The following is a 14,230-nucleotide window of genomic DNA, read 5'->3' as shown; positions in this document are numbered from 1 at the left end:
GCTGTGTGTGTGAGGGGTGAGGGCCTCTGCTGTGTGAGAGGGCTAGCACCAACTGGCTCCCATCAGGCACAGGCTGCAGCCGCTCGCCCCTCCCCCCCTCATCCCCCCCTAATTTATGCCGGGTGGGGGCGGGCCACCTGCTGGTCCTCTGCCTGGCAGCAGCTTTGTTCCATGTGGCTCCGTAACGGCCGCCTGTGGGAAGAAAGGGCCGTCCCTGGCCACGTGAGGTCAGCAGGAGGGGCGACACACAAAGCCCCCTGCCCCGCCCAGGTGGCAGCTGTCTCTTTGTCTGGGGCTCCCAGCCCAGGCCAGACGGGACCCCGAGGGGCCCAGCTCAGCCTTGGCCTCCGCCAGTGACAGGGATGGGCTGGGGGAGGGGCAGAGCACCCCTCCTCTGGCTGTGACACCACCTGTTGGCACAGTGGGCCCAGGGCAGGTGTGGGTCTCACTCTGGCGGGGGCTGTGTGCCTTGGCTGTCTGGGTCTCCACAGGCAGGGAAGGGGTGAGGAGAACTGAGGCACTGCAGGCAGTTTGGGTAGTGGGTGGGGAGCCCATCCCCTGGCCTAGAGTGGACCTGTCATGTCCACACATGAGGCCTGGGGCCCATCCTTCCTGTCAGCTGTTGAAACCTGCAACCCCTTGATCCCAGTGTTGCCCATGGTGTGTGTGTGTGTGCACGTCTGTGTTTGTGCACGTATCTGAGCATGTGTGTGCCTGTGTCTATGCATACATGTGTGCACACATGTGTTCATATGGGTGGGTGGCAGAGTGAGGGGCCAGCAGGCTGGGCCCCTGGGCCTTTCCATGAGCCCCACCCCATCCACATCGGGAAGACAGGGGCTCCCACTGGGGGAGTCTGGCCCGGGCCCCCACCCTGGCCAGTGTGAGACCACCTTCTACCTTCCCCCAAAACTGCCTCCAAGACACAGCCCCTCCCCTACAGCGAGCACAGGCCTCCTGGGTGAGGGGGTCAACAAAAGCCAGGGTGTCTGATACTGCACCAAAAGAGAGCAGTAGGGTGCCATGGGGTGCACCGGCGACCCCTGGGCTGGCGCCACCTCTCTGCAGTGCACCTCCCGTGTGCTGGCCCGAGACAAGCAGGGCTGGCCACAGCAGGCAGCTAAAGAGGAGCCCGGCCCACCTCAGAGGCCACACAACAGCCTGGGCGCCCCAGACATCATCCCCAGGGCTGGCACTGGGGGCCAGAGGGCAAAGAGGTGGGACTGGAGAGGCCCGAGGCCTCCCTGGCGGAGCGGCCTGAGACAGGGCACTGAAGGGTTAGCCTGGGCCAGGCCGGCCGCCAGGAACCACTGCGGGGCTGGGGGCAGGCCCATCGTCCAGCGCGCCAGGGCCCCAGAGCCACCAGCTGGGCCGGCTGAGCACTCAGCAGTCTCCCCACGGAGGGAGGAAGTGGCGTCCGGGGACCAAACAAACCCTGCATCTTGTGTCCCGGACAAACAGGACAGTGGGCTGGCCGCCTGGGGGCCCTGCCAGGGGGTACTGCGGGCCCACGGCGGGGCGCGGAGGCCAGTGAAACGGCTCAGCCTGCCTGGGACCCCTCAGTGAGAGCCCCAGGCCTGACCTGGAGGGAGGACAGCTGGAGGGAAAGCCACAGGGGGGTCTGCCCGACAGACCAAGGCGGGGCCTCGCAGTCACAGGGCAGAGGCCAAGGCCACCTCCTCTGGGGCCTACTGGTGAGGAAGGGGGGCTCCCTAGGAGGTGGGCAAGCCCTTGGGGGATGGGCAGCCCGGGCCCTGGACATCCTGGGACCGAGGAGGGGCACTGCACACCCCGGAAAAGGGTGACCTGGGGGATGAGGGTGAATGGCCCTGCCCGCCCCGCTCGAAACGTCCCTTCTCCGTTGCCGGGCGCTGGAATGTCTATTGTCCCAGCAGCCTAGCAACAAGCCTCGGTGCCCCCCACGCCTGCTCCAGCCTCCACCCGGCAGCCTGGTACCTCCACAGGGCAGCCAGGCCTCTGTCTGTGCACGTCGAGTGCATCAGCGCCAGCGTCTGGGGACTATGGCCGCAGACACGGTGGCCGGCTCAGCGGCCATGGCCTCCCCAGCCATTAGCACATAGTGCTGACGCCACGAGAGGGCCACTCCTGTGTCTTCACCCATCCCCACGGCCCATGACTCCACAGAACCTTCCACCCCGGGGAGCCCTGCCGTGGAGGACCCTGGCCCAGAGCAGGAGCCTCCAGACGTGTGCCGACCACACAAATGGCTGAAATGGCCTGGATTACGGAAGACGTCAAACACGCGCAGGGCAGAACGCATGATACAGAGAAGCAGCGTGCCCGTTCTCCACCCCCGACGGGACCACGGGGGCCTGGCTCCTGCGCTCACCCCACGTCAGGCGACTCCCAAGCAAACCCGACCCCATCTCATCCCAATGCCAGACGTGTGCCTGCAACAGTTCACGAGATACCCACTGGGCCTCAAATCTCCCCACAGACTCAGAGTTTAAATCAAACACTGGGTTTGCTCAAGCCTCTCTCAGCCCAAGGCGACGTCGAGACAGGGCCGCAGCTTGGGGAGTGCAGGGTGGTCCCCAGAGAAGGGGGCTGTGACTGGGACACAATGAGGCGAGAGCCAGCTCTCAGTGCAACGGTGCCACGGCGGGGGAGCCACGGCGGGGGAGCCCCGTCCAGAAGCCTCTGCAGACGGGCTGCGCCGCTGGAGGGGAGCGCTTTGAATAAAGAGCTTTCTGCGGTTGCCTAGCGCCCAAGGCTCTGACTGCTAACCAGAAAGCAGGAGGTTCAAACCCACCAGCCTCCTCGGAAGAAAGGCTGGGCAATCTACTTCCTAGTGATACTGCCTCGGAAACCTAAGGAGGGGTCGCCCTGAGTTACGTCTGGCTCCACGGCACATAACGACGACGACAACATTTGCTGGTTGTAAGAGAGGCTCCAGGGAGCTGGGCTTCCCTGGCAGAGGTCCCCACACCTGAGTCCCAGAATCCCTGAAGGGCTTCCCCCTCACTGGCTGCCCCACCTCCACAGGGCCCAATTCCACGGGTCCGAGAACATGCATCTCCACCACACAGGTGGCTTCGGTGGTCAGCCAGGCCAACAGAAAGGACCGCGGCCCAGGCGCCTGGCCCAGGCTGGCTGTGGACGTGCTGCCCTGGCGGTGGACAGTGAGCAAAAGTCACACAGCAAAAATGTGGCTCAGCAGTGCTACAGGGACAGGGAGAGAGGGGCTGGCTCCTGGCATCTGCTTCCTGATGACCACGAACCTTTGTGGACCGTGGGGCCCTTTGCTCCATTTCAGGGTGCAGTGATGTCCATGTGGAGCTGGGGGCGGGGGCTGTGAACCCAAGGCCCCCACCCGTGGCGGCTGCGTAGGGGCAGACAGGGATGTGTGGGGACAGGGCAAAGGCCAGCTGGGAGGGAGGCAGGCAGGTAGGGAGATTAGGGGATGAGGCCTGGCCCTGGAAGGACTCAAAGTCCAGGAAGGGGCCCTGGGGCCGAGCCTAGGGGCCCCTGTGCTAACTGCTGGCTAGTGGGAGCATGCAATGGGGGTTCTAGGCAAGGCGTGAGAGGGATGGTGAAGGGCTGCCTCTGAGCAGGGATTGGGGACCCGGAGTCCTCAGAGAGGCAGGTGGTGCTCCCCCCTTATCCAGGGAAGAAGGAAGAGCTCGAGAGGAGTCAGGGCCAGAGGCGAGGACAATCGGAGGGGTGAACAGCAAGACCACCAGCAGAGGCCAGCAGGGAGTGGTGGTGGTGGGGCAGTGAGGGGAGCGGGGTCCGGGCTCCCCCTCCCAGCTGACCCTCCCGCCCAGCCCTCACCTGGCAGGGGGCTCCCCTGTGTACTGAGAACATATGGTGCACCCTCAGACTACTGGGGGGCAGGAGGAGGAGGGGCACACAAGGTGGTCAGGAGCGGGGGGGTGAGGGGTGGACAGAGAAAGCCACTTTGGTGGGGAGAGGGTCTATCATAAACAGCCTCCCCCCCACACCCCACTTTGCGTCTAAAACTGTGTGCACGCCCACCTGCCCTGCTTTCAAGGGACAGGTGTCAGGAGAAAGCAGATTACTGTCCAAGGCTGGAGGCTGTGACCGGCGCTCGGGGAGTGTGACCCAATTCTGAGCTATTCTCAGCGCGGGGGCAGCACCACGTCTGCTAGGCAGCCTGACTTTGAAATGCCCTCGTCCCCGACGGGACGTGTGGCCTCCCCAGGGCACAGATGCGACGAGGGGCCTGGCGCAAGGCCCCTGCCTGAGGGTCTGCCGACGTCACGTGTGCTCCCAGGCTGTGAGAAGCCCCTGAAGCCACCCTGCGCTGCTGCCCTCCAGCTGGGAGCCCCGGGCTCGGGGCTTCTCCAGGTCCCATCCAGCATCTGGGAAATGGGCCCAAGGGCAGGGCCCTGCTGTGGGGACAGCCCTGCCCTGGCCCGTCCCCACACCCATGCGCCAGCTAGGAGTCTCTCTCCTCCTTGACGTGGGGCCATCATGTGGCATGTGGCGACCCACGGGGTGACAGCCATGTGATGCGACCCAAGGCCTGAGAAGCGCCTGTGTGCCTGGGCTCACTCTCTGTGCACATCTGGCTCTGGTCCCCAGAGGAACCTGGCCGGAGCCGAGCGCAAGAACGCACCGGTGCCACTGGCTGGGCAGTGAGCCCCAGACATGGGAGAGCCAACGGCCTTCTCCAGCTCTGGACAGAGTTCTGGGGTGCTACCTGTCAAGCCACACATCACACATCCAAGGCCCAGGTGGCGTCTCACAGCCATGGTTTCTGAACAGCATACAACTCTCAAGGTGGGTTTGCAGAGAGGCCTCCATCCCTGATCTCTCCTTACCCTGACCGTGAAACACCTGAGTGCACAAGACAGCCCTCAGATGGACCCCAAAATTCTGCCCTTAGAACCTGAAAGAAAAGGGAGGGCTTCCTGGAGGTGGTGGGGGCAGCCTGTGCTTTGGGGGTCCCGGCTCTGCACCCCCCCAGTGTGTCACTGGGGTTCCGGCCCCATCCCCGACACAGTCTGTATTGCAGGGGTCCCAGCATCTGGGACATGCTCAGTCCATTCGCTGGATGAGAGCCCCCCCCACGAGGGGGCAGAACACCGCTTGCCTGCAGCCTGGCTCCCTCATGCTGCCCACAAGCCAGGACAAAGTCTCCCAGCTTGCCCAGCCTGCAAGGGCGCCTGGCACGGCAGGCAGGGTGGGCGGAGGGCAGGGCCTACGAGGCTCACTCCAGCCCAGGGTGGGGCTGACGTGGCGCGCTTGGGGCAGGGGAGCCAGGTCTGAGCCCAGGAGTCAGGCGGTGGCCAAGGTGTGGGTCAGCTCCCCAGCTCGGGGCCAGGGTAGGGCACTGGGGACAAGCCTGGGCGGGTGAGAAGTTTCCAAGGAAAAACTTAAGGGCCAGGCAGGGAGTTCCCATGTGAATCCTTGCCCTGTGACAGGCCAGTGGTGCTGACTCAAGGTCACTGGCCTGCTGATGGTCATCTACTCACCACCCAGGGTGTCCAGCCGCTGGCCCACCCGCTGGGGTCAGCCCCCCATCCGCACAACGGGGGTGACACCTGGCTCCTGCCGCTGCTGTGGGATGCCAGCTGCGACCCTACTGGAGCCCAGGGAGCCTGGCAGGGCCCTGGCTGGTCCCAGAGAGCAGGGGTAGCACAGGGGCACTGTGGCGGGGGCACGCACAGTGAACAGGCTCGGAGCCAGGGGGCTCCAGGCGGATGGCGGGGCAGGTGTGGCAGTGCTGGGCCTAGCAGCCAGACCCCCACTCAGACCCTGTGGGATGGGCTTTCCCACAGCCCCTACAGTTCACGCCTGGGCTGCCTGCACGCCACCCCATATGGAACCGAGAATATCCGGTCGTTCCCCGACCTCTGGTCCTCACCCGTGGGGCAGGCCTGCTTCCACAAAGGCCATTCCTGGACAGCTTAAGGCTGTCTCACCCCGGGGCCCATCTCTACCAGCCCCACACTTTCGGGGCCACCTGGCACTGGAGTTACCCACCGTCATGTTGAATCTGGCTTGAGGCCACTAGGCTGAGGCCTGGGTCCCTCCTCTGCCCTGAGCTAGGCATGGGGTCAGAGGTCAGGGCAGCCTGTGAAGGGGGATAGTTCCCTAGGCCAGGGTCAGTGTGTCCAGGGGCCCTGAGGAACAGCTGCCACAGGTCTTGCCAGGCCACTCAGCTCCAACCCAAGGTGGTTGGGAGGGGGAAGGGAGGCAGCCATACCTAGGGGTGGAGCAAAGAGGGTCTGTGGGCTGCAGCCTGGATGCATCGCAGGGACCAGGATGCCCGGGAAGGGGTGCCTCCCGCTTTGCCACCTTCCTGGGCCTCTCTCCACAGCAGCCTGGGTGATGAGTGCTCAGGGGCTGCCCCACCCCCGTGAGTGGTCCCACCCCGCAGGCCCAAGGCCTCCCACTCCCACCCGGACATCCACGCTGCCATGGGCAGTAGAGCAGGGCCGCCAGGCAGGGAGGGGCAGGCCAGGACTCGGGGGTGCGCACACGCACGCACACTCGCTCCTCCCACAATCCCCTCCCCGGGGACAAAGGCCCTTTCTGTGGCCACACACTCGTGCCTTTGTGCACCAGGTCCCAGCTGTTGTCTAGGGTCTGTGCGGCGACAGGCGACAGGCGACCGGAGATGCAGGCAGGACCAGCCCGTTGAGAGCAGCCCAGCGTTTACTGCACATCAGGCGGGGGGGGGGGGGGGGTTTGCCAGGGGCCCTCAGCATCCCCCAGTGTCCCACCATCAAGCCCCTGCCCTTGTGACAAAGGCCTGCCTGCTCCCTACCCCACCCTACTATCCCCATGGGGGGCAGGGACCCCAGGAGTGCTGAGATCTGACGGGCCCCAACAGGCACACTGCAGGGATATCCCCCCCAGGGGTCCACACCCACTCATACCCTTAGGCCCCCAGGAGGCATGGGTTGGGGGAGTGAGGAGGTGGAGGAGCTGCCCCCCCACCAAGAAGGCACCCTGCCCCCACTGGTGTGGTCATCCGGGAAAGGGGGTGAACCAAGTGCCCCCATATCATTGGCTGTGGCAGCAGAGGCTGTCGGCAACAAGACAGCCAAGAGGCCGGATGCTGGGCACGGATGACGTACAGCCCGTGCTCCTGGCTCCCCAGAGGGCAGGCAGGCAGGCTGGGGCCGGTTCCTGGATGCTGTTCCTCCTTAGGGCCACCCAGGAGCCCAAGCTCCACCCACTCACCCTTTCTAAACACAGGCCAGCCAGGCATCCCGGGCCATATAAGGCGGCCTCTGCCGAACACCACGGCCCCACGGTCCTCCCGGGTCCCAGTCTCAAGTCCCATGGTGTCCCCCAAGTGTTTCTGCTCCTGGCGCCGGGCTCCCTGGCACGCTGCCTGCTAGCCTGGGATCTTGGTGGCGAAGGTCAGGTAGCCAGTGTGGCCTACAGCCTCCTTCATAGGGGTGCCACTGCGGAAGGGGCTGGCCTCGGCGGAACCGGCGCCCAGGTCGGGCAGTGGCAGGCTGACTGTGCGCACATTGTAGACCTGTGGCAAGACCTCCACAGTGCTCAGCTCCGTGAAGCCACAGGCCGCCAGCGCCTGGCACGTGCGCTGGACCTGCTCGATGCACGGCGAGAAGGAGCAAAAGCGCCCACCTGTGGGGGGGGCCAGGGTCAGAGGGTGAAGGAGCCCACGCGGCCCCAGAGCCCCTGCTGCCAGCCAAGGTGGCCACCAGAGTCCCATTTCCTCTGATCACAAAGCGCTGGGCCCCAGAGCTGAACGGCCCCTCCTTGGGATCTCTGTGGGAAGGGATGCGGGCCCTGTGAGCCACCAGCTCGGCCACTTGGAGGACACTGTCCCCCCACCACACACAAGGGCCAAGCCCAGCCACTGCAGGGTGGAGGTGGGGCAGGAGGGCAGGGCGGAGCCTGAAAGGAACAGCTCCAAAAATACTGCAATAGTTAGTAACAGGGCTGTGAGGGGGCAGAGGAGGCTGTCACAGGAAATTAGAGGCTGTCACCCGCTCCTGGGAACACGCAGGCGCCCACTGGAGGGGCCTCAGAGGGTGACAGGGCGGGGGCGGTGCCGACAGTGCCTTCCTGTCTCTCCTGCAGAGCCTCTCCTGCGCCCCCAGCTGTCACTCATCTTGGCCCCTGAGGCCCCGAGGGGGGTCCTGGCAGGGAGGGCCCCAGGGAGGAGTGTGCTGGAACCTGTGTGCACTGCTATGGAAACAGGCACAGTGCACACAGCCGCGCCGCAAGGGGTCGGGGGACAGCAGCCAGGACCGAGAGGGGCTCTCCTGCACCTGCCTCCTCGGGTCGGGGCGGCCTCACTGGTGTCACGGAGCAGGGAGAGACCAAGGGGGCCCATGGGCCAAGCTGGAAGGGTCAGAGGCTTGGGGAAGTAGGGTGGGGAAAGCAGGGGTCTCTTGTTTTTCTCCCACCCGCCTCGGAACCCAGGCCACCTTCACAGAGACCAGAGACACTGGATCTTTGGCCCAGGCTGAGAGGGGGCAGGGAGCACTGGCTGCTGCTGTCTCCCCAAGATGGGCCTGGCCCCGCCCCAGGGTCCTCGTCCTCCACCCAGCCTCCCCCTCCCACAGCACCTCTGGGCTGGGAAGGAAGGGGGGTACCTGGGCAGCCGAGCCAGCTCCTTCACCAGAAAAGGAAAAAACCCAGCCTGGCCGCAGTCCACCTGGCTCAGGGCCACCTGCTGGTCGGCCGCCTCCACCCCCAGGCACCATCTTTCCCCTAAAAGGCGCCAGACTGGGCCCTATGGCTGGTGGGGGAGGGGAGACTCTGCAGGCCCCAGCACTGAGGACTGGAGGGGGGTGCACTAGCCTGTGACCTCTGACCTGTGGTGACCCTGTGATGAGCTCTGGCCTCTCACTCACTTGCCAGATTCCCCAGGGGCCTGACATCACTTACTACAGGGTGGGGTTCCCTCACTGACTCCTTACTTATCCACCCAGGTGACATCCTGGGGGGGCCCCGCCACGCTGACCCCCCTAACTCAGGCCACCTTGGCTGGGCGGCTCACAGAACCCAAGGCCTGCCTGGCCTGGAGCTCAGGCTGGCCCCCGGCCACCCTACAACCCGGCCCCAGTGCACCTTCAACCTTGAGGGCATCCCAGGCGTGGCCCACGGCCTCCCAGGGAGACGGGATGTCCAGGAAGACGGCGTCAGCGGCGTGGCTGACACCGAAGCCGCTGTGGCACACGTCCTGGTTGTGCACGGTCACCCAGCGGCCAACCCGGTGCTGCTGGAACTCCTCCCGCGCCTTGTCTGCTCGCTGCTCGTGGAACTCGACCGTGTGCAGGTGGCCCGTGGGCGCGATGGTGCGAATGATGGCGTGCGACACAGAGCCGCTGCCGGTGCCTGCAGGCAAGGAGTGGGCATCAGGTGGCCGCCACCACAGCCACCTGACTCTGCTCTGGCTGCTGGGTGTTGCAGCAACCCCACTCAGGGCACACCTCAGCCTCAGGGCCTGTGCACACTCCCCTGACCGCCTCGCTGGAGACCCCCCTCCGAGCCATCTTCACACGCGTGACACCGACGGCACCAGGAGCCTCGTGACGGAGCCTGGTGTCCCTGCCATGCTGCGAGGAGCGGTGATGCTGGCCCTGTGTCCTGTGCCACACCCCCCCCCCGCCCTCCTTGTGCTGGGCACAGCCAGCCTCTGCACCACCCCCCCGCTGTCCTCCACCCACAGCCGGTGTGGGTACCTGACGTCCACTTCAAAGGGCTCGACCAGGCCACGAGGAGAAACCAAGCCCAGAGACGGATGGCCTGAGCCCCAGGAGTCGGCAGCAGCAAGCAGGGACCGTGGCGTGGCCCAGGACACGATGGGGATCTAGCCACATGTGGGACTCGTCTCACCTAGACCTCAAGAGTTAGGGCCCTCCCACCTCTATGCATGTCTGAGTGGGTGCATGGGGGGAGGGGAGCTGGCACCTCCTCTCACACCCAGTCCTGGGTCAGCTGCGATGGTGCTCACATAGGTAGGCAACAGGCGAGGACCCTGCCACAGCTGGGCGTGGGACAGGCCTCTACCTATAACGTACCCCTTGGAGTAGCCCTGGGCCTGGGGCCCCCTTCACTGCCATCAGGGAGCCCTGGACCAGATGTCCACCACCTCAGAGAACAGAACACGGGCATTAGAGCCAGCACCACGCTCCGGGCGGCCCTGACACAGGCCCCTCTCAGGGTCAGTGCCTCCCCAGACTCTACTAGGCCGGGTGCATTGGTCGTTGCTCACACGGGTGTCAGTCCCCCCCTAACAGGTTTCCCTGCAGTCAAGGCCGCAGCAAGGTCCTCTCCAAAAGCAACCATGGCGTTGGCCTGCGCCTCAGGTCCCGTGGCTGGGCAGCCACCCTCACCTCTGCCGGACCAGGCTTCGCAGGTACGCAGGGCTGGCGCCTCACGTCTCTGGCCAGCCCAGGCCACTCTTCTAAAGCCACACTCCGTGCCACCTCACCCAGCCTCATTTTCCTCCACAGACGATCAATCTTTAGACATGCCACACGATTTACCTTCAGGCTGTCTGTCTGTCTCCCCCAACTAGTCTGGAAGCATAAGAAGAAGTCTGGCCAGGAAGCAGGTGGGTGGCTCAGGGAGGACAGATCCCCATCCTGGGCCACTGGGGTGCAGAGGCAGGGCAAGAGGTCAGGACCCAGCAGCCAGGCCCATGTGCAGGAATGCGGGATGGATGCTGGCTCTGACCACCCCCCTCGTGTCCACCTCGTGGGGTTCTGTGAAGGCAGCGTGAACTCACCGGACTCACAGACCACAGAGCCGGGCCGCAGCTCCAGCATCATGGTAAGCAGAGCGATATCAGTGGAGTACAGGATCTGCGTGCGGTGTGGCAGATTCAGCGTCCAGAGCTCGGGTGTGGGGTGCAGCACGTACACCCAGCCGCCTCGGCCACAGGTCACCTTGGAGCCAAAGGGGCGGCCGATGAGGTCGGCCGAGTGCCGCAGGACGCCGTGCCGGGTCTGCGTCTGGGCCCCCCGCTGCACACGCACGGCCACCATGGCGCCGTGGCCCAGCGACAGAATGGCCGTGTCACCCTCCTTGATCAGCTCTTCGTACTCCACAAAGCTCATGGTGCCAGGGCCTGGGGAGGAGCAAGTGTGGGCGTGAGTAGGCAAAGGGACCGGGAGGCAGGGTGTGGATCAGGGGCCCGGCTGGATCAGTCCCTGGCACTGCCCAATACATGGCCACCTCCAACCACCAGGTCAGCACCCCGGCCTGACAGCTGAAGCCCTCTGTGGTCTGGGACATGGGACAGAGATCAGCCAAAATCACAGATGAAGCGACTGGGCATGGAAATTTTGGGGGAGGGACTCAAAGGTCCCCACAAATAAGGTCCCTCTCGTCCTCCTTCCAGGAGCCGGGCTGCAACCCCCAAGTGGGAGATGAATGGGTGGCATTTGCGGCCTCTCCCTCCCACCAGAGGAGAGCAGTCAAGTGGCCTGTGATCACCTCCAAACGAGGCTTGATTTCACGGTACCACGACACGCCAGTCTCCCCCTAAGCGGGCAACTCGCCGAGGGGATAAAGGGTCGATAAGCAGAACCTAGGGACCCGGAGCGAACCGCAAACGCAAACTCCGGCCCGGCCTGTGCAGAAAGGGGATGGCAGGCCAGCAAGGACTGGGGATCCCTGGAGGCTCGGGGGCGCAGCGCGGGGCCTGCGAGAAGCCCACCCACGCGCAGCCACAGTCAGTTCCCGCGGGGCTCACCAGCAGAGCTCTCCGCGCCTGTTCCCGCAGAAGCCACACGTGGCTCCACGACGCTCTGCGACGGCGGCCACGCTTCTGGCTCCCGCACGGCGCGCGCCAATGACGTCTAGTAGGCCCCGCCCCCGCGCGCTGGGTCCTGGGATGGCCGGGCCGCGCGCCCTCCCCTACCCGGAAGAACCCTGGTCGCTGTAACTTTTTAGTATGAATTCCTCAGATTTTGCATGCGCGCGGCCGCAGAGGACAGAGGACAAAATCCCGCTCTCCCATCGCGGGGACGTCCCAGCCGACGACACTGCGGGCCTTTTAGTTGTTATCTGTGCCCACGAGGCGCATGCCGGGGCGTTGCCATGGTACCGGGCGTTCTGAAGGCCGTGGGGCCCACGGGACCGACCCGGGGGAGCTGCGCCATCTCTGACGCGGACATGTTGTTGCACAGCGCTCTGTGCACACCCAGGACTATTCCCAGGACTCAGGAAATGGGGGCGTTGTGAGAGGGCGGCCCACTAAGTTCCACTGTGGTTAGCCGCAGGCCCGGCGGGCGTCTGGAGGGAGCTGCGGCCCTGGGTCCCTTGCTTCCGCAAGCCGTCGCGTCACTGTTGCAAAGGAGGGAAGGCGCCCTGTGCCCACCGCGAGGCCCAGGGCTGCCGAGCGCTTGATGGAGGGTTCACTTTGGGGTCTGGCCTGTGCAGGGGCCCAGTGGGGCGTGGGGGGCAGAGAAGGAAGTGGAACAGGGCCCTGTCTCATCCGAGCTGATTCAGAGAAAGGTCCTTGGGGAGCATACGTAGGGGAGACATGGCTGTCTTCATACTGCCCTCAGCTCCTGTGGCCAGGGCGTGGCCTGTGACTCCCAGAGACCAGCGAGAGAGAGAGAGAGAACACACACACACACACACACACAGGGCAGGAGCTTAGCTTGGCCTTGAGCCCAGGGTGTCTTCCCAGCCAGCAGTGAGCCAGGAAGGACCCGGCTGTACCCCTCAGCTCCTAGGCTCCCCCAGCCTTGCCTCCTGGTGGAAGGAGATGGCCAACCCTAGGACCAGCTCCCACTCAGAGCCCTGCCAGCGTATTTTCTTGCCAGACCTCAGGTCTGGAGGCCCCAGGAGTCACCTGTAGGCCTTCCCCTGCTCATGTCCCTGTGTGGTCAGCATCTGGGCCCCTGCTACCTGAAGCCTGCACTGCCTGATGCCTCCAGTGGCCGGCCTGTGTTGCTAACTCACTCCTTGATGCCTGAATCAGCCCCTAATTGGTCCTGGGGGGAGGGGAGCTTGACTTTCCACTTCTCCTGGGAGTTCCCCTTCCCCAGCTTAAGAGACTAAATTAGGATGTGCTGGCTCAGTGGTGGTTTCCTGTGGCTGCACTTGCCAGTTGCCTAGCTGTCCATGGCTGGCTGGTCAGTTCTGGTGACCCCTCCTCCAGACAGCTTCCCCCAAGTTACTCCATCTGAGTCCCCAAACACCACCAGCTCCCCCAGGCCCCAGCTGACTCTCGGAAGCCCTGGAGGGTTTGTATCTCGGGCTCTGTCCACAAGAAGTAATGCTATAATGTGCCCCGCAAAGCACTGTCTCCTTGAATCCTACCCCACGATCCTGTAAAGGAGGGACCACCTCACAGATGGGGAAACAGGCTCAGAGAAGTTAAGGAACTTGCCTAAAGTCACACAGCCAGTCTGGCCAAAATGGGGCTGGGATTTGAAGTCAGGCCACCTGGTTCAAATTTAAAGGAAAGGGGATAGCCCTCAGGAAGCCCTGGAGAAGAGGGTCAGGGTCACCAGGAGGAGGGCAGACACTGAGGTTGACCACTGAGGGTCCTCTGCCTACAGCCCTGCTAGGGCCGGGCGACCCGAGGTCCCGGGAAAAGCCTCCTGCTGCTGTGCTCCATGACCCCGAGGTGGTCCCTGGCCCTCTCCCGACCCCACCAACTTCCTGTTGGGCTGCAACAAACCCAGGGCCTTCGGGGTCAGAGGAGGTGTTGGGACAGCCCCCACTGCCACTCTCTGGATACAAGCTTGAGGGCATCTCTCCATTGCTCCGTCTTGGAGCCAACCTGCCCTCCCTGGCTGCACTCCCGTGCCACTGAGCTGTCCTTTGAAGGTTTGGCACCGCCCTCCAGGGCCTGTGGTCAATGTGTAACTGGGTGTGACTTCTGAGGAACCAAGGCCACAGACTGGCTCAGTGATCTCACTGGCTCCTCTAGGACGCCGCCAGACAGGCTCCTGGGGGCCCTGGGGAGGGGGAGGGTCCACAGCTGACAGCTGGCCTCAGTGCACTGGGTGCTTCTGGCTGGGACCCCCAGGCCCCTGCCCAGGTGCCAAGCAGCCTCCGCCTGGCCAGGGGCCCCCTGACACTTGGGCCCCGGGGGCTCGAAGGATTTGGCTCCCCCTGCACCTCTGCCCCGAGTCCCCATTGTCAGCCTGCCCTCCGCTGTCGGCTGTCGGCTGTGTCCGGTTCAGGCTTGCCTAGGCTCCTAGCGCCGCAGGGCCAGGCACTGTAGGACCTTGACGGGGAGCAGGACCTCTGACACCCTGTCGCCCAACTTCTGAACCCCCCCCCC

General features: G+C 64.7%; 1 protein-coding gene across 1 annotated transcript; it reads right to left on the bottom strand.

The window, feature by feature from the left end:
* Window positions 1-7,336: 7,336 nt before the first annotated feature.
* Window positions 7,337-11,042, bottom strand: TRMT61A (tRNA methyltransferase 61A). The gene is made up of 3 exons (XM_007944573.1): window positions 10,712-11,042; window positions 9,049-9,315; window positions 7,337-7,593 (listed from the first exon to the last, which is right to left on the bottom strand). The coding sequence occupies exons 1-3, from the start codon at window positions 11,040-11,042 to the stop codon at window positions 7,337-7,339; spliced, it is 855 nt and encodes a 284-aa protein (XP_007942764.1).
* Window positions 11,043-14,230: the final 3,188 nt, after the last annotated feature.

Source organism: Orycteropus afer, unplaced genomic scaffold (genome assembly GCF_000298275.1).
Source record: "Orycteropus afer afer isolate SDZICR_OR568_19922 unplaced genomic scaffold, OryAfe1.0 scaffold00128, whole genome shotgun sequence".
Classification (NCBI taxonomy): Eukaryota; Metazoa; Chordata; class Mammalia; order Tubulidentata; family Orycteropodidae; genus Orycteropus; species Orycteropus afer.
Note: the sequence above shows the minus strand (reverse complement) of the source record. Positions and strands in the feature narration are given on the sequence as shown.

Bases quoted from the DNA above. Each gene is read 5' to 3' on its own strand.
- TRMT61A (XM_007944573.1), bottom strand. From the start codon at position 11,042: ATGAGCTTTGTGGAGTACGAAGAGCTGATCAAGGAGGGTGACACGGCC. The intron at 9,316-10,711 runs GTGAGTTCACGC...CCTTGCCTGCAG, and splicing joins CTCTGTGGTCTGTGAGTCCG to GCACCGGCAGCGGCTCTGTG. The intron at 7,594-9,048 runs GTGCACTGGGGC...CCCCCCCCACAG, and splicing joins GGATGCCCTCAAGGTTGAAG to GTGGGCGCTTTTGCTCCTTC.